The sequence below is a fragment of the Lactuca saligna genome, chromosome 7 (assembly GCF_052625555.1).
Source record: "Lactuca saligna cultivar CGN05327 chromosome 7, ASM5262555v1, whole genome shotgun sequence".
In the NCBI taxonomy this organism is placed as follows: Eukaryota; Viridiplantae; Streptophyta; class Magnoliopsida; order Asterales; family Asteraceae; genus Lactuca; species Lactuca saligna.
Genome location: NC_136423.1, coordinates 156,214,674 through 156,240,547, shown reverse-complemented (window position 1 = coordinate 156,240,547; position 25,874 = coordinate 156,214,674). Strand labels below are relative to the sequence as shown.

At 41.2% G+C, this 25,874-nt stretch overlaps 1 protein-coding gene across 1 annotated transcript in view; it reads left to right on the top strand.

Annotated features, from left to right (window-relative positions):
• The window catches only part of LOC145007375 (uncharacterized), a 37,263-nt gene extending 13,367 nt beyond the window's left edge, over positions 1 to 23,896 (top strand). Inside the window, exons 10-11 of the mRNA XM_078966322.1 lie at positions 22,834 to 23,370; positions 23,562 to 23,896. Coding sequence (XP_078822448.1) covers positions 22,834 to 23,370; positions 23,562 to 23,896 — 872 coding nt within the window. The remainder of the gene's footprint in view (positions 1 to 22,833; positions 23,371 to 23,561) is intronic.
• The last annotated feature ends 1,978 nt before the right edge of the window (positions 23,897 to 25,874 follow it).

Sequence of the window (25,874 nt, the reverse complement as noted above, 5' to 3'; positions counted from 1 at the left end):
CAAATCATTCTTTCGCAAATGCTTATGTGCCTGGACGCACGAGATGAGGCGAATGTTCGTGCTAGGTTTGTCTCCGTAAATAACTAGGGTTTCGTGATTGGGAAGGTGAAGGCGAATGGCCTTCTCGTGACACATAATTTCAGCATGGTGGGGGCTTAACCAGTCCATACCAATAATCACATCGAAACTCCTAATGGAAATAGGCTTTAAGTCTATTCGGAAGACGTGTTGATTTGGAGTTAGGGTACATCCGATGTAAACTTCCCCAGTGGATTCGGTTTTCCCATTGGCCATTTCCACCGTAAAGGTATCATTGAGCATTTGGGGTTGTTGTTTTCACAAATGATTAAACTTATTGCTCACAAAACCTCGCTCTGCTCCGGTATCAAATAGGATGCATGCATAAGTGTGGTTTAGGAGGAACGTACCGGTAACAACAGCGGGATCCTGAATTGCTTCTCCTTGACCCATGGTCAGCACCCTTCCTGTTCCTCCATTTCCGGAATTGTTGTTGGGGCAAATTTGATGGAAATGCCTAGTCCTTCCACATCCATAGCAGGTGTGGCTAGGTCCTACATTGTTGCTGCCAGTGTTGGTGTTGTTGTTGTTGTGGTTATTGTTGTTGTTGTTTCCCTGTTGTCGGTTCTGAGGAGGGTAGGTCCTGCAATACCTTGCTGTGTGTCCCTTTCGATTGCAACTGGTGCACTGCATCTCTCTGCATTCTCTATTGTGATGGAGACCGCACTTGTTGCACTTGGGAAGATTATCAGAATAAGGTCTAAGAGCACTTGGAGCAGCTGAGGCTGGAGCATGTGGTGTGGATGGAACTTGAGTGGTTGCAGCATTAACTGCCACTGTTTGCTGCTTCTTGGACGACTCGAGGCCTTGACGTCCCTTCCTCTTGTTGTTCTTCCACTTCTTGCTATCATTTTCCTTCTTAACTTCAGTCTCCACTGGCTTCTCACCCTTCTTGTTGTTGTGGTCATACAGTTTCTTGGCCAATCTCTTGGCACTGTCGAAAGTTTCGGGATTTGCAGCTATCACGTTTCCTTGGATCGGGGAGGTTAGTCCCCAGATGAATCACTCGATCTTCTTACCCTCTGAGGTAATCATGCCAGGGCACAACAGAGACAGTTCGCTAAAACATGATATGTAGGCATCTATATCAGCGTTCCGGACAGTGAGATTCCACAGCTCTTGTTCCATTTTCTGAATTTCACCACGAGGGCAATACTCGGCGATCAACATTTCTTTCATCTATGTCCATGGCATGGAATTGGCTACGGGGAGTGTCATGGATTCCACGTGTCCGTTCCACCAAGTGAGCGCTTGGTCAACGAAAGTGCATGCGGCAAACTTCACCTTCATCTCCTCAGGACAATTGCATATCTCGAATACCGATTCCACCTTGTCGATCCATCGTTTCAGGGTGATCATCCCTCCAGTGCTGTTAAAGGTTCGTGGTTTGATGTTGGTGAAGTCTTTGTAGGAACATGTTTTGGTGGGTCCTTGATTCATCCCGTTGTTCGAACTTCCGACCCCTTGTCCGTTGACTCCTCCTTTGTTCCCTTGGTGAATTTGTGCCATTATTGCAGTGACCGCAACAGATACAACTGCCTGGAATGCAGCTGAGTCGACTTCGGGTGGGGTTGGCCTAGGGTTTCCGCGAGTGGGTCGTTGAGGCATCTTTCTGTCATGGAACGGAAAGATGTTGAGTGTCTGTGGTTTTTGTGAGGTTGTGATCCTATAGACTAGGTGTGTGACACAAACTTAAGTACTTCTACAATTTAGTATACAATCATGGATACGTAACACATAGCAGATTATAACGTTACAATAAAACATGTAAAATCATTCATTACTATTACTCGCACTCTGATACATGAAAATTTTGCTCGAAAGAGCATACATAAGCGGTACTAGTTTGACAGCATAACGGCTCTATGAGTAGTGTAGTCACTTAAACATAGAGTTGGGGTACATAGCATAAATCCTAGTACTAGTACTAAAGACGAGTGTAACTAGTCCCTCGTATGGTGGAACCTATCTAGCGGGTAGTAGAGTAGGTCCTATTACTAAGGATGACAATGACACTCAATCGTCGATGTGACGCACCAGAAGTTCAGTCAGTTCATCCGCCTCTTGGGTGATTACCTCTACTTTTCGCTCGGCTCGCGTGGCCCTTGCCTTGGCCATGATGAGTTGAAGCTTCAGGTTGATAAATGCCTCCTCGAGGGCGCATAAGTAGTCTATATCCACCCCTTGAAACATGCGGAAATTTGAAGGGGCTTCCAACTGGTGAGGTTCACTACACGCCTCCTCTACGCCTTTTTCTTCATCTGGCTCCTGGTCCAACTCATCATAATTGAGATCAACCATCATGTATTCGTCCTATTCCTCTTTAGGTCTAATGTCGTGTGCCTTTCCTTGATCTACCTCTGCCTCATCCTTGACCCTCCCGTAGGCTACTAGGACTTGATGAAACTGGAGGCCCTGTTGCTCCCCTTCCATAGCAACTGGGAGGAAGTATACAAATAAACTATCATTACTCCTATGACTCTACAACTATTTGCATATATTGAGTTGAGGTTCTCTTCTTGGAGGTAAAGGGGTATGTTTTTAGGTTCCCTATCTATCACGATTTCCTCAGGACATGTGATAGTTGTGCCTTGGAGGGAATGTAGTTGATCACGCTACATCCACTCCTTGATACAACTAAGAACAGTCCTAGCTTGACCGAGATACTAGCATTATCTTGTTTGGTTCGCTATTATGTTCTTTTTCCTAATACAAGCAAGGGTGTTTTTATGTTATGTTTTACTTGTTTTGTTCAGATTTGTGTTAGTCCCTCTTTTGGTTTATAGTTGCATATCAATGTGTGGTTAGAAATGCTATTTCACTATAAACAGAGCTCTGATACCAACCTGTCACACCCCCGAACCGAACGGCGGAAACGTTCGAGGGCTCTTGTGACTCAAATTGAATACCATCACAATGAATATACATGAATCATAACACAAATCATCACCATGCATTGGAATATTACAACTGATATTGTTTACATTCAGTACATTGTTTTAAACGTTACAATTCCATAACATAGACTGTCTAATAGATAATTTAAGCAAAACACCATGACATAACTTGGTACTTATTCTTCGGTTTACCTGTTACCTGAGAATATAAGTTATTTTGAAAAACGTCAACATATGAAATGTTGGTGAGTTCATAAGTAATGTTATGGAAAAAATGATTTTTGTGAAGTTTAAAAAACCTAGAAAATCTGATATTTTCTGAAAAGAGTATTTGTTTATAAGAAGTGTGAAGATCCATAAATATGCTTGTCGATTTTGAAAACATGTATAATTGTTGAACTTTGTATACATCACATAGGTGAAAATGTTGAACTTTCCGGGAAAACCCGATGTTTCCCCAATACGCAAATTACATGACTTGTTTATTGTTATACCGATATGACGAATGTTTTTGATTACCCAGGTGACATTGGATTAACTAGGGTTTGTGAGTGGTTACAATCACGCATTAATAAAAATGACTAGTTTATAACTACAGGTTACGAACGATCCTTAAGGCGTCGTCCGTACTACTCACATAATCCAACCACCCTGACTTCTCTTGATTAACGCCACGAATCTGATTACTCGAATTCTCATAAGCCGGTCAACCGAGGAGAAAGGAGGGTAAGAAGCGCCCTTTATTTCCATAAGTTACTCAAGGCTATCGGGAATGCGAAAGGCACTTGGCCCGACTCGCATTTGACTTCTCGACCTCACTAGCAGTACTAATGGACCATTAGGGCCCAATAGCACAATAGAGCTATTGAAAGTCCTTTTACATGAAATTAGGCCATAGAAGGCCCATTAACATGTAAGCACGTTCCCTTCGGGCCCAAAGATCATGTTATTGGGATAGTGATGTGTGCAAACTCACTTAGTTTTATACCTACTTTTAATTATTAAATAACACACAAAAGGCAGTGAACCTATCAATTGTGGTATAGCTAAATAAGTAGGGTATCGAGCACAGGGAACGGAAAATTAAATTAAAAAACTAATTTTATCTAAGTTAATTAAGAAATAGGGGTTTTTCTATAGTTTTACAAGACTAGAAACTTACTAACTATTACTAATTTGAGACTAGAAAATAACGACTCAACTAGATTCAATAATTGGAAAGGAACTTCTGTTTAGTTCAACTTGGTTAACTCTATGGTTTATTTCAAGGTAATAGTGCAATGGATTAATTCTTTCGTTGGTTACCGATTCATGTGATTAGATTTGTGTTCACTACCCTAATCCTTAGCAAATAAACTAACTTAAACAGTGGCCAATTGTCTAATTTAATTATATTCACTAGATTAGTTATTCGGGTTAAGTTAGACTTGCAATAATTAACTAATTTATTATTTTAGTTAACCTCTTGTTTGATGGTCATCTTACAAGCTTGCACATGAATTTACTCAATTTTCTTATTATTTCTAGTTTCATATTCATTAATCCTAGACATATAGTATAGTGATCACATAGCATATGAGGTCAATAATCAATAGATGTTCATGCTAATCAATTATCTTCCTATTAACAGAAAATTAATTATTATTCACACACAAGGTTCTTTAGCAAGCTAAAATAACAAAAATTAACCAACTTGGAATTAATCCTACCAATCAATCAAACCATATTGTCAACTTTGTATCCCCAAACAAAAGTCTAAAGGTTTTAGTTCATAATTAAAGTAAATAACAACAAACAAACAAAGTCAAGTTGCTTAATCATAATGATAAAACAAAAGAATAAGTGGAATGATGAAATTTTTCCTTAATTACTCTCCGGAATCGAATTCTAGCTTCCTTCGTTGTCTTCTAGGGTTTTTCTGGCTTCTCAATCGTAGCAAAGTACTTCTGAATCGTCCCAGAATTCCCCTCAATCGATTTGTGGAATTATCTTTAAATAAACGAATCGACTCGTCGAGTCAAGTGGTGACTCGTCGAGTCCCTCTCACATTCCCCGTATTGCGATAACTATCTGGAATCCCGAGTCATTATCTTCTCGATTCTTCGATTGGACTCGCCGAGTAGGTGCCATTTTTAGTGTTTTTCTTCTTTATTCCATTCTCGAGCTCCTAACCGCTTCTCCTGCTTCCTTTTGCTTCCGAACTTCATTTTTGGATTGAAAATGCAATTTAAACACTTTTAAGTACCTTTTGTCCAGAATATGCGATAATTTAGCTAATAAATGAATAAAAATCTATACTTAATACAAACTAAATATGCACATATCAAAATACCCCACACTTGACTTTTGCTTGCCCCCAAGCAAAACTGAATTTTAAGACATTAGAATTATGTATGACAACTCCAATCTAACCCAGCCATTATGCCAAGACCGCAACGCATGCATTTGTGTCTAAAATTTTTCCTAAAAACCCCCCATACTCCAAATACTCACAATCCTCATAAACATTCGCCCACTCACCCCGAACTATGCTCATTTTATGCAACCCTCCGAATCCATCCTCAGAAAACCTCTTACCCTCAAGGTATTTTTAATTAAGCAACCCAAGCATATATAATCTAGAATTACAACTTTTCGATACCACTATGGAGCTCTTTGAATTCTTCACTTCCTTGAATATTTGTTCTTTGATCTCTTTGAATTCACCACCTTGTTGTTTGATTTCTAGTATCTTCAACTTTTTAATTTCTTCAGAATTTTTGATCTTCTAATTTCATACTTAACTTTGATGCTCCAAAAATTCTTCAAACTTTTTCTTGTAATTCTCCCTTTTTTTATTACATGTACCTCACTTTTTTTTCACTCAAAACCCTACATGCTTAAGCAGGGGTGCTCAACTTCAACCTTTATTGGTTAAAGATAAAATTTTCCTGGATACATTTCTGGTACACGATGCTAAACATATTGCATTCTTCAAACTAAGCGAGGTCGTGTTTTTATCCCAAGATTTCACTAGAATAAGGAAGCCACAAATGCACTAGAACGTATATAGGCTCAACTAAACATTTGGGTTTTCATGCAATCATCAAATATAATACTAGCATGATCCCTAACTGCTTTACCAAAATTTTCTAAATTAATCCTAGCAAATTTTATGCAAAACTTTAAAAATTAACTAGTGTAAGCAACCAACCCCTACCCTACACTTAATTTATGCAATGTCCCCATTGCATATCATGCATGATAAAGAACAATAAAAATAAAGTGAGAATTGGAACAAACTCCCCTGGGATAGTAGTGGCGAGGTTCATATCTATTCTCTTTAGCTCCATCTTCAATTTACTTTAGAGATAGGAACAGCTCATCCATGTCTTGGGTGTCGAAATCTCGTGTGGTACAGTCTTTATAAAAGCTCCAAACATAAGGGAAAAACTATTGGAAATGCTCGGAAAATGATCTTCAAAGAATAGAACCAATGCCCATATCAAATGTCATCAAATCTTGAGCTCAAAAGTAAGAAGAATGAGTGACTCGTCGAGTAAGTATGTAGACTCACCGAGTTGAAGCGTAAATGGCAGAAGAATCATGAATTTTCACATGGACTCGGCAAGTCCATAAGATGCACTCGGCGAGTAGACCGCTGTGTGACAAAACTTTTATTCTGCCCAAGTCCATTTCTGATGTATGGGGGTCATATAAACTAATAATTTCCCTCATTTTTCTTTAGGTAATAAACACTATATAACCCTTCTATCAATTGGATTCATAGCTTGACTCAAAACTTCGTTTCCTCTCTCGCCTAGACTCGATTTCTCGCTTCGTGAGCCTTGACTCTAGACCCTCACATGCATCCTTACACTCAAACTGAAAAGATCAAAAACAAAAACCAAGTAATAAAAAGAGCATTAAAATAAAAAAAAATCCTAAATTATCCTTAAACACTAGAAGTTTAGAAAGAAAAAGAAAAGAAAACTCTAATGACGGGTTGCCTCCCGCAAGCGCTTCTTTTTGTGCGAGTCTTTAGCTGGACTCTCAACTTAATAAACTTCTAATAAATTCGATGCCCATCCATCCATTGCATTAAATATTTTCTTTGGACCAATTTGTAAAATTTGGCTCTTTGCTTCAAAAATTGGCCAAACGAGCTTGAATTCATAAAACCCAAGAATCTTGAGAAGGGTTGGAACCGGTTGGATACTAATCAAAAATGGATCGTGCCTCAGAACTTTCTCCAAAGTTGGAGTCGTCACCCCATGCTTCGAAACAGAAACCGAAAGAACAGGGGGCCACGTCGTGGTAACAGTCAAACCACAACTTGGTTCCTGCAATTCAGCTTGTTCTTGTTCTTTATCTGACCCTTCTGCTAGCAATCTTTCCAGCTCCTCCAAGTCTCTTTCTAGATTAAATTCTTCATCTTGTAACTCAGATGTCCCTTCTGCGTTGGGCAAGATGTTATCTAACCATCTTCCAAATTTCTTCAAATCTCATCTGAGTCATACTCCTCATCTCCTTTGCTCAATTTCATGTACTACTTCCTCAAGAAAAGTATCAAAAGCATCGAGATTCGGAAAATACATAATAAATAAAAATAAAAATAAAAATTAAACTAAATGAAAAAAATAATCAACAAAAAAAAAATAATAACAATTAGCAAATAAATTTAACTATTTAGAACCGTTCCCCGGCAACGACACCAAAAACTTGATGTGTGCAAACTCACTTATTTTTAAACCTACTTTTAATTATTAAATAACACACAAAAGGCAGTGAACCTATCAATTGTGGTATAGCTAAATAAGCAGGGTATCGAACACAGAGAACGGCAAATTAAATTAAAAACTAATTTTATCTAAGTTAATTAAGAAATAGGGGTTTTTCTCTAGTTTTACAAGACTAAAAACTTACTAACTATTACTAATTTGAGACTAGAAAATAAGGACTTAACTAGATTCAATAATTGGAAAGGAACTTCTGTTTAGTTCAACTTGGTTAACTCTATGGTTGATTTCAATGTAATAGTGCAATGGATTAATTCTTTCGTTGGTTACCGATTCAAGTGATTAGATTTGTGTTCACTACCCTAATCCTTAGCAAATAAACTAACTTAAACAGTGGCCAATTGTCTAATTTAATTATATTCACTAGATTAATTATTCGGGTTAAGTTAGACTTGCAATAGTTAACTAATTTATTATTTTAATTAACCTCTTGTTTGATGGTCATCTTACAAGCTTGCACATGAATTTACTCAATTTTCTTATTAATTCTAGTTTCATATTCATTAATCCTAGACATATAATATAGTGATCACATAGCATATAAGGTCAATAATCAATAGATGCTCATGCTAATCAATTATCTTCCTATTAACAGAAAATTAATTATTATTCACACACAAGGTTCTTTAGCAAGCTAAAATAACAAAAATTCACCAACTTGGAATTAATCCTACCAATCAATCAAACCATATTCTCAACTTTGTATCCCCAAACAAAAGTCTAAAGGTTTTAGTTCATAATTAAAGTAAATAACAGCAAACAAACAAAGTCAAGTTGCTTAATCATAATGATAAAACAAAAGAATAAGTGGAATGATGAAATTTTGCCTTAATTACTCTCCGGAATCGAATTCTAGCTTCCTTCGTTGTCTTCTAGGGTTTTTCTGGCTTCTCAATCGTAGCAAAGTACTTCTGAATCATCCCAGAACTACCCTCAATCGATCTGTGGAATTATCTTTAAATAAACGAATCAACTCGTCGAGTCCCTCTCACATTCCCCGTATTGCGATAACTATCTGGAATCCCGAGTCATTATCTTCTCTATTCTTCGATTGGACTCGCCGAGTAGTCTATCTGACTCGCCGAGTAGGTACCATTTTTAGTGTTTTTTTTTCTTTATTCCATTCTTGAGCTCCTAACCGCTTCTCCTGCTTCCTTTTGCTTCCGAGCTTCATTTTTGGACTGAAAATGCAATCTAAACACTTTTAAGTACCTTTTGTCCATAATATGCGATAATTTAGCTAATAAATGAATAAAAATCTATACTTAATACAAACTGAATATGCACATATCAGGCACATAAGACATCACTCCTAGAGCCTTAGTCCTATTCTAGCATGCTGCTCTACTGAAACTGATAAGCATAACATAGGCTTGTATGGGTACTTTATGGAATACTTACTTGAGCTTGGCCGATCGCGCACATCACACACTTTGTTCTTTCTTAAAACCCTTTACTCAGCCTTTTAGAAAACATTTTCTTTTTCCAAAATCTTTTAATCCCTTGATTTGAGTTTAAACACCCCCGAAGGTGTGTCTGAATCCCTCAAACCACAGTTCTGATACCAACTTGTAACAACCCAAAAATACGAGCCAAAAATTTCATTTTGAAAACATATACTTAGCAAAAAATTCAAAATAAAACGTTTACCGATCATACCATTCTACAAAGATATCGCATGTCTGTAAAACATTTTCATAAGACATAATAATATCAGAGTAAAAATCCCCAAGAAGATTTCATAGTGCGGAATACGAAGCATGTGTGTGATGGGCCGCTACCGTGCCGACTCTTTCCCCTTCGAAGAAGAGGTACCTGAAACCAAAACTGAAAACTGTATGTAACAGCGCAAATTTTCAAACAAAATTTTCATTTAAAATAAAGTGATTTTATTCAACTAATATAATTAATCCAAGTTTCATATCAAAATATAATCATAAAATCCCCAAGATCTCAAAATAACAACAGTGTGTACACATCACACCGGCGCCTTCCCACGGTCCTCGCTAGTACCTGAAACACATACATAACAACTGTAAGCATAAATGCTTAGTGAGTTCCCTAGTATACTACTTACACATATGCGCCTTTCCAGGCCTTGACCTTCCGGTCTACAACACAATGCCTTCCGGCCCATAACATAATCGCCTTCCGGCCCATAACATATTGCCTTCCGGCCCATAACATATTGCCTTCCGGCCCATAACATATTGCCTTCTGGCCTATAAACATACACAACACATAATACATTTATCCTAACACATATAGCACATATATCATATATCATATCCGACCTTTCGGTCACATAACATATTGCCTTCCGGCCCATATAAACATACATAGCACGCATAGCAATTACCTTTCCATTTATAGCACTTGTAACACATATCATATCCGACCTTCCGGTCACATAGTCAAACCCTTCCGGGTAGAGTATAGTGAGAAGACTCACCTCGTGGGTATTGAAAGCTAGCGACTCCTGAAATCACTCGCACTCGATCCACCGAGCTACAGACTCCCTATAATATCATATATCCCTTATTAATACTTTTATCTTTCAAGAAAACTGACCCTAAGAAATCACATGTAGGTCAACTCTGGTCAACGGTCAACGGTCAACTTGACCGGACTCGGCGAGTGCTAAGGCGACTCGGCGAGTCTAGACGTCCTCACCAAATCCTGATGTTCCTTTTCTACTCGTCGAGTATCCCTCTTGACTCGACGAGTTCCTCGTGGAAGAATCGCGGGGCCACCCCGAGTCCACTCGCCGAGTCTGAAGAACAGCTCGACGAGTCCCAGTTAATCTCCAAGCTACTCGCCGAGTCTGTTCATTGGACTCGGCGAGTCCATACCATGTAGTCGATCAAACTGCTTCCTGAGATCAGTATTGTCCCGACCATTCATAGGTATGGTCCTCCTAAGCTGGTACAACACGTAAGGCCTTCATTTAGGTGCTCATGCTACACCCCAAGGCCTATGATTTACATTTTGACCTAAGGCATAAGGATTCCAATCCAAAACCTCTCTTAATTCCCGAAATACACAGGCATGGGACATTCTGGACCTCTAAATGTCCTAATACAGGATTATAATCGTTTGGGAAACAAGGATAACAATCAATCTAGCCACAAAAGGGTTCCATAAACCCTAAATCCATGCACACATCCACATAGCAGATTATAATCCGAATTGTTACCTGAATAATGCACTCTCTGTGTCCCCAATCCTCAGAACTTGATTCCCTTGCTGTTCCTTTAGCCAAACCCTTCCCTTCTTTGCACAATAACTTCTTCAAGATCACCAATGGCCTTCAATCCTTGCTCCAGATGCACACAACCGATTAGGGTTCTTCTCAGTAGGCTAAAGACGGACAATGACGGCCTATAAGTTCATTATATATGTTCAAAAACCAAACGGCTAGGGTTTCTGCTGAACAGCGTAGACTCACCGAGTCCATAATGGACTCGTCGAGTCCAGTCGCGAACCCGCGACCAAGTCTGTGGTCCTACTCGGCGAGTCTGGCTCCAACTCGCCGAGTCCCCTCCTAAAACACCCCAAAAACAATATTATGACAATACCTGAAATTCTAGGCTGTTACAACTCTCCCCCACTAGGATTAGACTTCGCCCTCGAAGTCTCACTCTGCAAATAACTCCGGATGTTGCTCCCGCATCTCACGCTCCGGCTCCCAAGTCATCTCCGATCCTTTCCGGTGTTGCCACTGAACCAACACTAAAGGTACCTCCTTGTTCCTCAGAACCTTGATCTTCCGATCCCTGATGGCTACTGGTCTCTCGGCGTAATTCAGGCTTGCATCCACCTGAATATCCTCTAATGGAACCACTGCCGATTCATCGGCTATACACTTCCTCAACTGCGATACGTGAAAAGTATTGTGGATCTGTCCCAACTCTGCTGGCAATTCCAACCGATAAGCTACCCGGCCTACCCTTGCAATCACACGAAATGGGCCTATAAATCGGGGCCCCAACTTGCCCCTCTTCCTGAACCGGATCACTCCCTTCCAAGGAGAAACCTTCAGGAGAACGAAGTCGCCAACCTGAAATTCAAGCTCGGACCGACGTCTGTCCGCATAACTCTTCTGTCGGCTCTGGGCGGTCAATAACCTCTGTCTAACCTGCCGAATCTGCTCTGTCGTCTGAAGTACGATCTCCGTACTGCCCATCACTCTCTGTCCCACCTCTCCCCAGCAAATGGGGGTCCGACACCTCCTACCATACAACAACTCAAAAGGTGGCATACCAATGCTCGAATGATGGCTGTTGTTGTAGGAAAACTCTGCCAAGGGTAAATGCGCATCCCAGCTACCCCCAAAGTCTAACACACACGCTCGAAGCATGTCCTCCAATGTCTGAATCGTCCGATCGCTCTGACCGTCTGTCTGGGGATGGTATGCGGTACTAAAATGCAGTTTAGTACCCAGCTCCTCATGAAATTTCTTCCAGAACCTGGAAGTGAAGCGTACATCACGGTCCGAAACAATCGAGATCGGCACTCCATGCCGAGATACTACTTCCCTCACGTATATCTCCGCCAACTTCTCCGCTGATGAACTCTCGCTGATGGCAAGGAAATGTGCACTCTTCGTCAACCTATCCACAATCACCCAAATTGCATCGACTCCCCTGGCAGTTCTCGGCAATTTGGTGATGAAATCCATAGTAATCTGTTCCCACTTCCACTCAGGAATCTCCAAAGGCTGCAACTTGCCATGCGGTTTCTGGTGCTCGGCCTTAACCCTACGGCAGGTCAAACACCTCTCAACGAACCAGGCGACGTCTCTCTTCATACAAGGCCACCAGTATTCCTTCCTCAAGTCCAAATACATCTTTGTAGCACCGGGATGAATCGAGAATTTCGATCTGTGAGCCTCTTCCATCAAAGTGGCACGCGTACCGCCCACGAACGGTACCCAAATCCGACCCTGAAACGTCAGAAGTCCTCGTCCATCCTTAACGAACTCTGAGATTAACCCAATGACCCGCTCTTTCTTCTGCATCTCGGATCTCACAGCCTCGGCCTGCGCCCCACGAATAGCATCCAATATCGGAGTCATCATCGTCAGTCTCAGACATACATCTCGCAATGGAGTGCTCTCCGCCCTGCGGCTCAATGCATCAGCTACCACATTAGCCTTGCCCGGGTGGTATAGAATTTCACAGTCATAATCCTTGACCACATCCAACCATCTCCTCTGACACATATTTAGGTTGGGTTGATCCATCAAATACTTCAAACTCTTATGGTCCGTGTATATCGTACATCGAACCCCATACATGTAGTGACGCCAAATCTTGAGAGCGAACACTACTGCCCCCAACTCTAAGTCATGCGTGGGATATCATGCCTCGTGAGGCTTTAGCTGCCTCGATGCATAAGCTATCACATGACCTCTCTGCATCAACACTGTACCCAGTCCCGAAATCGATGCGTCGCAATATACGACAAAATCTTCCATCCCTTCCGGGAGAGCTAATACCGGGGCTTCGCACAATCTCTGGCGAAGTGTCTCGAAAGAAGTCTGTTGCTCGGGTCCCCAAGAGAATGCAACACCCTTCCGGGTCAATCTGGTGAGCGGTACTGCGATCTTGGAGAAGTCCCTAATAAACCTCCGATAGTACCCTGCCAACCCAAGGAAACTCCTGATCTCGGAAGGTGACTTCGGTACCTCCCAACTCATCACTGCCTCAACCTTGGCCGGATCGACCAATATCCCTGCCTGATTAACAACATGTCCAAGGAATTGGACCTCCCATAACCAGAAGTCACATTTGGAGAATTTTGAATATAGCTTCTGCGACCTCAGTACCTCAAGGACCTCCCTCAAATGTCCCTCATGCTGCTCTCTAGATCGCGAATACACTAAGATGTCGTCGATAAATACAATCACTGACCGATCCAACATCGGCCTGCATACCCTGTTCATGAGGTCCATGAACACCGCCGGGGCATTGGTGAGCCCGAAAGGCATCACCACAAACTCGTAATGCCCATATCGCGTCCTAAATGCTGTCTTCTGGACGTCCTCATCCCGCACTCTTACCTGATGGTACCCTGACCTCAGATCGATCTTGGAGAACCAAGATGCCCCTTGCAACTGATCGAATAAATCATCGATCCTCGGTAACGGATAGCGGTTCTTGACCGTCACTTTGTTCAACTCCCGGTAATCAATGCACATCCGGTGTGAACCATCCTTCTTCTTGACGAACAGGATCGGTGCTCCCCACGGCGAGCTTCTCGGCCGAATAAATCCCTTCCCCAGCAACTCCTGGAGTTGCGAGGACAACTCTTGCATCTCTGGAGGTGCGAGACGATAAGGCACCTTCGTAATAGGCGCAGTCCCCGGAATCAGGTCGATACCAAACTCTACTTGCCTCGCAGGAGGTACTCCCGGCAGCTCCTCGGGAAAAACATCTGGAAACTCGAGCACCACTGGAACCTCTTCCACTGACCTCGGTCTCTCGGAAGCCTCCCGCGTATCCATCACATACGCCACAAAACCCTTACATCCCTGCTGTAGACATTGCCTCGCCCTAGCGGCCGAACAAAAAGCTGATCCCGAACGGGTACCCTCGCCGTACACCGTAAGAACTCCCCCACTAGGGTCTCGTATAGTCACCAGCTGGCGCTCACAGTCGATGACAACGCTGAATCGACTCAACCAGTCCATGCCCACGATGACACAGACATCACCCATCGCAATAGGAATTAGTTCAATCGGAAACTCAACCCCGAAAATCTCTAGTACGCACCCCCGAAGAACCTCCGTGGCACAAATCACCTTCTCGGCCACTATAGACACGCTCAGAGGACGACTTAACGACTCACGATTACTGCTGATATGCTGACTAAAAGCTAAAGATACAAAGGACCTACTCGCACCCGAGTCAAATAACACTAGAGCAGGCATAGAGTTCACAAGAAAAGTACTTACACATATATTAACATAAGCATAACCTTTCGACTTTAAATAGATACATGAATTACAGCATACCTGCCACAACATCGGGCGCAGCGCGGACCTCCTCCGCAGTCAGCTGAAAGGCTCTCCCGCGAGCCCTCGGGGCCTCGACCTTCGCCGGTCGAGTCTCAGTAGTCCTGGTAGTAGATGTAGATCCCTGACGAAGCTGCGGCACTCGGCCTTCCGATGGCCTATCTGGTTGCAATGAAAACAAACCATAAACCCCTTAGGACAATCCCTGGCAATGTGTCCTTCCTTGCCACACTTGTAGCAACCACCAGCTCGGCACGCCCCCTCATGACCCTTGCCGCACTTTCCGCAAGTGCGGCCCTTCGGACCTCCCGTCCTCAAATCAGCGGACTTGGTCCGCTTGGCTGCCGGCTGAGATTGAGCCGGCCGCCGGTCCACCTGCCGAGATTTGGCCTCCTCCCTGGCCTGGGTCTCCAACTCGATCTCGCGCTTCCTGGCATTCGCCTGAAGCTCAGTGAAAGTACGATAGGTGGAGTTTGACACAAACTCCCGGATATCCCTCCTCAAAACGCCTAAGTACCGGCTCATCCGTGACTGCTCTGTAGACACCAGCTCGGGGCAGAACATCGCCCTCTCGTGAAACTTCCGTGTGACCACCGCAACCGAATCAGTACCCTGCTTAAGGGTCAAAAACTCCTGAATCAATCGTTCCCTCTCCACTGGGGGAACGTACTCGTCCCTGAACATGTCAGTAAACCTCTCCCATGTCACTGCTGTAATCTCCGCCAGAGTGAAGTTCGCCGTCACGAACTTCCACCAATCCTTCGCTCCCAGACGGAGCTGGTTCAAAGCGAACCGTACCCTCAGGTGCTCCGGGCATGAGCAAGTGTAGAAGCACCCTTCAATGTCGGCGATCCACCTCATCGCAACAATCGGATCCTGCGTCCCATCGAACTCAGGGGGTTTCGTGTTGTTGAATTCCCGGAATAGCAACGAATCGCCCCCTTGCGGCCTGGCAGCGGCCACGGCTGCGGTAGCGGCAGCGGCTGCAGCCTCAGTTAGTGCGGCGTACCGCTCTTCGAATGTCTCCATCAGAGTGGTCTTAATAGACCCGAACATCTCCAGGATCTCAGCCCGGATCGCTGCAGCTACCTCCTCCTGAATCATCTGACGAATATCCTTGTCGCTCACACTGCTCGAACTCGCCCCGTGGCGTGTGGTAACCATGATGTCTCTGAAATACAACATAAAATTATCAGAGACTCCATCAAGTACAATTGTACTCGATAACGCAACCCTACTCAGTCTCCGATATCCAGGAATTCTTACTTGGGTCTTCCACCGACCCGGTGTCTTCGGTAGTACGGGCCCAATACTACCGACCACACCGTATCAGCATTCGTCCCAAACCTTCCTTCCCAAACCCCGAATAGTGAGTACTCTACTTTTGACATGCACTATCTACCTGCACGCTACCAAATATCTCATATCGGCAAACTCCCTAGACTAAGGCATCACAAATCAGGCCACTCTAGTCCTATCATGAATACCTAGTCTTCTAGCATGCATAACAATTCATAATTCATTGCATAACATAACATTGTAAGGTATTCTGGGGATCTTTACCATTCGGGCGCTGGCTGATCGTACACACTGCTTCTTTCTTGTTTACCACTTTACCATTTATAAAAGTTTATGCCTTTATTATTTTTAAAAGATTTTCCTCAAATCCTCGGTTTGAGTTCAGTTACACCCGAAGGTACACCCGAATCCCTCAAACCAAGGCTCTGATACCAATTGTAACAGCACAAATTTTCAAACAAAATTTTCATTTAAAATAAAGTGATTTTATTCAACTAATATAATTATTCCAAGTTTCATATCAAAATACAATCATAAAATCCCCAAGATCTCAAAATAACAACAGTGTGTACACATCACGCCGGCGCCTTCCCACGGTCCTCGCTAGTACCTGAAACACATACATAACAACTGTAAGCATAAATGCTTAGTGAGTTCCCCAGTATACTACTTACACATATACGCCTTTCCAGGCCCTGACCTTCCGGTCTACAACACTATGCCTTCCGGCCCATAACATAATCGCCTTCCGGCCCATAACATATTGCCTTCCGGCCCATAACATATTGCCTTCCGGCCCATAAACATACACAGCACATAATACATTTATCCTAACAGATATAGCACATATATCATATATCATATCCGACCTTTCGGTCACATAACATATTGCCTTCCGGCCCATATAAACATACATAGCACGCATAGCAATTACCTTTCCATTTATAGCACTTGTAACACATATCATATCCGACCTTCCGGTCACACAGTCAAACCCTTCCGGGTACAGTATAGTGAGAAGACTCACCTCGTGGGTAATGAAAGCTAGCAATTCCTGAAATCACTCGCACTCGATCCGCCGAGCTACAGACTCCCTATAATATCATATATCCCTTATTAATACTTTTATCTTTCAAGACAATTGACCCTAAGAAATCACATGTAGGTCAACTCTGGTTAGCGGTCAACGGTCAACTTGACCGGACTCGGCGAGTGCTAAGGCGACTCGGCGAGTCTAGACGTCCTCACCAAATCCTGACATTCATTTTCTACTCATCGAGTATCCCTCTCGACTCGACGAGTTCCTCGTGGAAGAATCGCGGGGCCACCCCGACTCCACTCGCCGAGTCTGAAGAACAGCTCGACGAGTCCCAGTTAATCTCCAAGCTACTCGTCGAGTCTGTTCATTGGACTCGGCGAGTCCATACCATGCAGTCGATCAAACTGCTTCCTGAGATCAGTATTGTCCCGACCATTCATAGGTTCGGTCCTCCTAAGCTGGTACAACACGTAAGGCCTTCATTTAGGTGCTCATACTACACCCCAAGGCCTATGATTTACATTTTGACCTAAGGCATAAGGATTCCAATCCAAAACCTCTCTTAATTCCCGAAATACACAGGCATGGGACATTCTGGACCTCTAAAGGTCCTAATACAGGATTATAATCGTTTGGCAAACAAGGATAACAATCAATCTAGCCACAAAAGGGTTCCATAAACCCTAAATCCATGCACACATCCACATAGCAGATTATAATCCGAATTGTTACCTGAATAATGCACTCTCTGTGTCCCTAATCCTCAGAACTTGATTCCCTTGCTGTTCCTTTAGCCAAACCCTTCCCTTCCTTGCACAATAACTTCTTCAAGATCACCAATGGCCTTCAATCCTTGCTCCAGATGCACACAACCGATTAGGGTTCTTCTCAGTAGGCTAAAGACGGAGAATGACGGCCTATAAGTTCATTATATACGTTCCAAAATCAAAAGGCTAGGGTTTCCGCTGAACAGCGCAGACTCGCCGAGTCCATAATGGACTCGTCGAGTCTAGTCGCGAACCCGCGACCAATTCTGTGGTCCTACTCGGCGAGTCTGGCTCCAACTTGCCGAGTCCCCTCCTAAAACACCCCAAAAACAATATTATGACAATACCTGAAATTCCAGGCTGTTACACTGTAAGCACGAAGCTTAGTGAGTTCCCCCAACATACTGAACAACAACATTTTTGAGGGATTTAAAATGTAAATTTTGAAGTTAATGGGCTCGATTTGGGCTTTTCGGCCCAATAAGCCTCAAAATGCGAGATTTACAAGTTTGAGGGGCTGAAAATGCAATTTTTTGTAAAACAGGGGATTTGAAGTGTAGTAAAACTATTTCAAAGGACAAAAATGCTTTTCAAATTCAAAAAGGATAAAAAAATGTAAAATTTTCTATTTTGGGCCAAAACTGAAAAAGTTGCGAAACTGCGGGTTTTAACCAAGAAAACATCATTCTGGAAGGACAAAAGCTGTTTACAAAATAAATTTGTGCCAAAAATGTCTTTTCAACAAGTTTATGATACAAAAGTGTCAAAATAATGTTTTAAGGACTAAAATGAAATTCTTTTATATAAAGGACTAAAAGTGCTATTTTTATAAAAGGAAGGTTGTGAAAAGGTAAAAATCTAACTTTTAAACAAATTAATTCATTAAGACAAAATACAAGATCCACGACTACCGACGAAACCTAAAAACAAATACACTCTCAACAACCAACATCGTTACAAAACGAATTGATTCGATCTCGAATCAATAACAAAACAAAAATCAATAAACCATAGTATTTCAATAAACACATGATAACTATGAGGAGTCAACATTCAAACTTTGGGATTGAAAGTTTCAAATCGTGCTTGTTGGGCCTTGCTATTTGATATGGGCATATTTAGTTATAAAATTCATGCATGATATCAACCTAGTTTTAATCAAATATAATACTAGCATGATCTCTAATTGCTTTACCAAAATTTTCTAAATTAATCCTAGCAAATTTTATGCAAAACTTTAAAAATTAACTAGTGTAACCAACCAACCCCCTACCCCACACTTAATTTATGCAATGTCCCCATTGCATATCATGCATGATAAAGAACAATAAAAATAAAGAGAGAATTGGAACAAACTCCCCTGGGATAGTAGTGGCGAGGTTGATATTTATGCAATGTCCCCATTGCATATCATGCATGATAAAGAACAATAAAAATAAAGAGAGAATTGGAACAAACTCCCCTATAATAGTAATGGCGAGGTTGCTATTTGATATGGGCCTTCCTATTTGATATCTATTCTCTTTTCCATCAATGATCTCATCCTCGGCAACGGCACCAAAAACTTGATATTTATGCAATGTCCCCATTGCATATCTATTCGTATTAATAAATATGCATGATATGTGCATATTTAGTTTGTATTAAGTATAGATTTTTATTCATTTATTAGCTAAATTATCGCATATTATGGACAAAAGGTACTTAAAAGTGTTTAAATTGCATGTTCAGTCCAAAAATGAAGTAAGGAAGCAGGAGAAGCGGTTAGGAGCTCGAGAATGGAATAAAGAAGATTAACACTAAAAATGGCACCTACTCGGCGAGTCAGATAGACTACTCGGCGAGTCCAATCGAAGAATCGAGAAGATAATGACTTGGGATTCCAGATAGTTATCGCAATACGGGGAATGTGAGAGGGACTCGACGAGTCACCACTTGACTCAACGAGTCGATTCGTTTATTTAAAGATAATTCCACAAATCGATTAGAGGGAGTTCTGGGATGATTCAGAAGTACTTTGCAACGATTGAGAAGCCAGAAAAACCCTAGAAGATAACGAAGGAAGCTAGAATTCGATTCCGGAGAGTAATCAAGGCAAAATTTCATCATTCCACTTATTCTTTTGTTTTATCATTATGATTAAGCAACTTGACTTTGTTTGTTTGCTGTTATTTACTTTAATTATGAACTAAAACCTTTAGACTTCTGTTTGGGGATACAAAGTTGACAATATGGTTTGATTGATTGGTAGGATTAATTCCAAGTTGGTGAATTTTTGTTATTTTAGCTTGCTAAAGAACATTGTATGTGAATAATAATTAATTTTCTATTAATAGGAAGATAATTGATTAGCATGAACATCTATTGATTATTGACCTCATATGCTATGTGATCACTATACTATATGTCTAAGATTAATGAATATGAAACTAGAATTAATAAGAAAATTGAGTAAATTCATGTGCAAGCTTGTAAGATGACCATCAAACAAGAGGTTAATTAAAATAATAAGTTAGTTAACTATTGCAAGTCTAACTTAACCCGAATAATTAATCTAGTGAATATAATTAAATTAGACAATTGGCCACTGTTTAAGTTAGTTTATTTGCTAAGGATTAGGGTAGTGAACACAAATCTAATCACTTGAATCGGTAACCAACGAAAGAATTAATCCATTGCACTATTACCTTGAAATCAACCATAGAGTTAACCAAGTTGAACTAAACAGAAGTTCCTTTCCAATTATTGAATCTAGTTAAGTCGTTATTTTCTAGTCTCAAATTAGTAATAGTTAGTAGGTTTCTAGTCTTGTAAAACTAGAGAAAAACCCCTATTTCTTAATTAACTTAGATAAAATTAGTTTTTAATTTAATTTGTCGTTCCCTGTGTTCGATACCCTGCTTATTTAGCTATACCACAATTGATAGGTTCACTGCCTTTTGTGTGTTATTTGATAATTAAAAGTAGGTTTAAAACTAAGTGATTTTACATACATCAAGTTTTTGGCGCCGTTGCCGGGGAACGGTTCTAAAATTAGCATTAAAAATCTAATTCAATCGATCCTTTGTGTGAGATTTATCTTACACAAAGTTAATTTCTGTTTAAGTTTTTAGGTAGTAAAAAAAAAAAAACCTGATTTTACCTTGGACTCGCCGAGTGCATTCGCCCAGACTCGGCGAGTACGATGCTAAATCAGCTTTAATTTTATTATATTTTTTTGTTCTTTTTACGCGTTTTCTGTTTTGTTTGCAGTTGTTTCATGACCCGAGGATCTGATACACCTCTGGTTCCCCCTCTTGAAGATCTGGAAACTGCACTAAGAAGGAGCAAAGGCAAAACCGTTGGAGAATCCGCTTCTTCAAAGAACTCACCACTCAAAAACCTCAAGTCCGTTTTCAGCAAGTAAAGGAGCAACAAATCAGGAGCATCCAGTGCCTCGTTGACAATCGAAGACCCAATTCAAAAAGACACCGAGTACGAGACCGAGGAAGATGACGAACCCACATACGAGCACACATCCGAGTTTGAAAACGATTTAGCCACCGCTATGGCTAATATTGACGAAATCCCCATGGGGGAATGGAAGAAGAGGATGCGTGATGACACCGGCCCGGGACTTGTGCAACCCGCAATTCCCGCAACCGCTACTTTCGAGCTAAAGGGCCATATTCTCGCTCAACTCAAGGAGATTCCTTTTTACGGGAGAGATCACGAAGACGCCTATAAGCACTTGGATGAAGTAAATGATGGGTTGAACACTAGAAAGGATGAAGAGACAAAGGAAAGGAGGGAGGAAGCTGATCAACCATTCACTACTAAACCTAAAGCACGAACCATCATGAAATGTGAAGTAATTAAATTTAAAGAGAAGGAGGTTCAAGAGAAGGTGAAAAAGAATGGGGTAAAGAAGAAAAAGAGGAAAAGGGAAGCCTAAGCAGCTGAGGATGAGGCTGTGAAAAGGAAAAGAGATGCATTGAAAAGGGCTTACAAGAAAAAGATTCACGCTTACAAGACCAAGTACAAATCACAAAAAGTTAGGCGTGCGTTCACGATGCTTGGAGATGACGAAACGTAGATGGGAAGGAGTCTAGCTAATGACTCCTTAAAAAGAAGCGCTTGGCGGGAGGCAACCCGTTATACAGAGTTTACTTTCTTTTACTTTTTAGTTTTTTTAAAATTTTCCTTCGTTTTTAGAATTTTAATCTTTCAAATCATTGGACATGTCTACTTGAGAGTGTGCATAGGTTAAGTGTGGGGTGAAATGATTTTTAATAAATAACAAAATTTTGAAAATTATGAATTTTTCAAGAGACTCGCCGAGTCTGACCACGACTCGACGAGTCCATATGGATTTCAGAAAAAGTTTGACTTCGCGACCAGACTCGCCGAGTCTGACCACGATTCGACAAGTCGGTATTATTTACAAAAAAAAAAAAAGTCGAAATTACTTTTACAACCGGTAACTAGGGTTTTAACCCTAAGAATCAGTTTTTCACATACACACTCGCCGGGTGCCTTCCTCTAAACTTTCTCTCAAGCATTTATCTTTGTTCTTCAAGTTTTCTTCAAATTTCTCAAGTTCAATCTCAAAAGGTAACAAATTTCTTCTTGTTTTCTGTTAAGAACGTGATTATAAGGCCATCTATGGTAGCAATTTCATGAAAAACCCGTTTTTCAAAAGTAGTAAATTTCTAGGGTTTTGATTTTTCATGAATTATGTTGTTTTGACTGCTTATTATGGCCTTAATATCTTAATAGTAAGTGCTTAGACAAAACCCTTGACGAAATTCCCAGGTTTCATGGTCTAGTTTTCATAGACCCGCCGAATGACTCGTGCAGTTCGCGCAACTCGCCGAGTCGAGCTTGGACTCGACGAGTTGAGTCGAGAAACATGTGGAAGATATATATTTTTTAATTGTATTATGTGTTTTCTGGGTTTTGTGTATTTGTTTTGCAGAAATCATGTTCAGAAGGTCGCAAAGTTCCAGTGGCAACCAAGGGGATTTTCCTTGGCTAAACTTCCCACAACTCGAGTCCGCTTCGACATTGCGGAAATGGAAGAAGAAGCTGGCTGATATCAAGAAGAAAGAGGTCTATGTGCCCAACCGGATAGATTGGGAGTGGCTGCAGAATGTTCGCTATGAGGAGGAGTTAGCTCCTTATCTTTTGAAGGAGTTTCACCATGAAGGCGAAACAATGGTTTGTGACGGGTGGAGCCGTGTCTTCCGTATTCAAGAGTCGGTTTATTTGGAGCATTGTTTGCAGTTTTTCTCCACGGTATCTTTCACCGGGGGAGTGGATGTTTATCACCCGTCCAGCTTCAGTTTTTGTCTTGGGGGAGAGTTTCATCAATGCTCTATGGTGGATCTTGCCTGTCGATTAGGGGTTTATGATCAGCCCTTGATCTCAACACCCATCTTTCGGGCCTTTTTGGCACAAACCCATATGGTGTTTCCCGAAGGAGTTACGAGTACGGGCTGGTGGAATACTATTGGTAAGAAAGTCTATATTCCAAAGTCGGCTCAAGAAGGGAGCATTTGATCCCCAACACACCGCCTGATACACCGCCTCATTTCATCCACGGTATTAACGAAAGGATGATGACAAGGTTTCCAACCTCGACGTCTTCTATTTATGGAGCATCATTACACTCGGCGTTTTTTTGCAACATTCCTTGGTGTCTAGCTTCATATCTCTCGGAGGGTGCGGTCAAGGATCGCAAAACTTCCCGAATTAATGGTGGGATGTTTGTCACCTGGTTGGCCAACTCATTCGGGTTGATGAACCGCGGTGCATGGAACTTCATAACGTTGATCCCTACACCTCCGTTCAATCCAATTCTTTTTCGGAGAGTGAGGATTATCGAAGATTATGGTGGTGGCCATTATGCCATTCCGAATGATGATCCGGTTGTTGGTTCCGAAGCACCAGGGAGGAGGGTTCGTTCGAGGAGAGAGCGGGATATTGAGGAGGAGCCGCCGGTGATTCCGGTTGAGAATGAAGATGTACCAATGGATTGATACAATGGGGAGATGAGGCGACTATAGGATCAAATGGCACGGGGTTTGAATTTTAGCAACCAATCTCATATCCGACTTTTTGACCACTTCAACATCCCACATATTGATGGTGGCAATTATCCATTTATTCCGTCATGGGATGAGGTGATTAGTGCGAGAAGAAGTGGTGCAGGAGGAAGTGGAGCAGCCGCGGATGATGATGAGGAAGAAGATTGATTTATTTGTGTTTTAATCAAACAATTTTTATTTTCTGTTTTTTTTTTTATTATTTTTTATTATTTGGTGTGTATGAATTGTTAAGACTTTATTTTGTTTAATGATTGTGTGCATTAGTCATTTTTCAGGATTGGATTAGGACTGCTTGCTTAGGAAGGGTTTAAAGTCATAGCGAACGGGTGTTATAACGAGTGAAAGAGAGTCAAGGAAGCGAAATGTTAACGTCAAAGTGTCGAGTCCGGTCCCTAGGGATATGAGCAATTGCGTCTAAAAGTGAGGAAGAGTTAGAAGAGTTCTTAGAGGCTGACACAGTTGCAAAATGCCAATTTTTTTTCGTCCAGTGGCCTACTCGTCGAGTGCACTTAACTGACTCGACGAGTCGCTTTGTATTTCCACACATTCTGAGATGGCCGTGCTGGTACTCGACGAGTCCTCTATGTGACTCGACGAGTCAATCATTTTTATACCAAAGGACTACTGATTTGATGCTGCTGAGTGTACCACTTGATCACTTATTCTTCCATATCAATTCCTGAAGACTTTGCACTATTTTACCTGCATATTTGGAGCTGCCACATGAGATTTTGATGCAAGTCATGGATGCGTTGTTTTCATGGCTAAAGTCAATTGAAGTCGGAGCTAAAATGAAAGTGATCAACCTATCCACTATTATCCTAGGGGAGTTTGTTCCAATTCCCTCTTTAGTTTCTTTTTATGTTTTTATTATGCATAATATGCAATGAGGGCATTGCATCAAATAAGTTTGGGGTAGGGGTTTGTTACATAATAGACAATTTAGAGTCTTAATTTAGGTTAATTTTAAAATTTTGCATACCAAAAGTATTACTTAGGACTTATTTAGAAAATTTTGGTAAAACAAAATTAGGATTCCATGTTAGAGTTGTGTTGATAATTGCATGATAACCCAAATGTTTAGTTGAGCCTATATACTTCTAGTGCATTTGTGGCTTCCTTATTCCAGTGAAATAATGGGACAAAAACACGACCTTGCTCAACCTGAGGGATGCAATACGTTTAGCAGCCTAAACCTGAAATGTATCCAGGAAAATTTTTATCGTTAGCCAATAAAGGTTGAGATTGAGAGCCCCTGCTTAAGCATGTAGGGTTTTGAGTGAAAAAAAAAGTGAGGAATACATGTAAAAAAAAGAGAGAGAATTACTAGAAAAGTTGTAAGAATTTTGGAGCAAATAAAGTGAAGATCTAAAGATCAAAATTCCAAGAAATCCAAAAAGTTGAAGATACCAAAAATCAATCATTACAAGGTGGTGAATTCAAAGAGATCAAAGAACAAATTATCAAGGAAGTGAAGAATTCAAAGAGCTCCATAGTGGTATCGAAAAGTTGTAATTCTAGATTATGTATGCTTGGGTTGCTCAATTAAAAATACCTTGAGGGTAAGAGGTTTTCTGAGGATGGATTCGGAGGGTTGCATAAAATGAGCATAGTTCGGGGTGAGTGGGCAAATGTTTATGAGGATTGTGAGTATTTGGAGTATGGGGGGTTTTTAGGAAAAATTTTAGACACAAATGCATGCGTTGCGGTCTTGGCATAATGGCTGGGTTAGATTGGAGTTGTCATACATAATTCTAATGTCTTAAAATTCAGTTTTGCTTCGGGGCAAGCAAAAGTCAAGTGTGGGGTATTTTGATATGTGCATATTTAGTTTGTATTAAGTATAGATTTTTATTCATTTATTAGCTAAATTATCGCATATTATGGACAAAAGGTAGTTAAAAGTGTT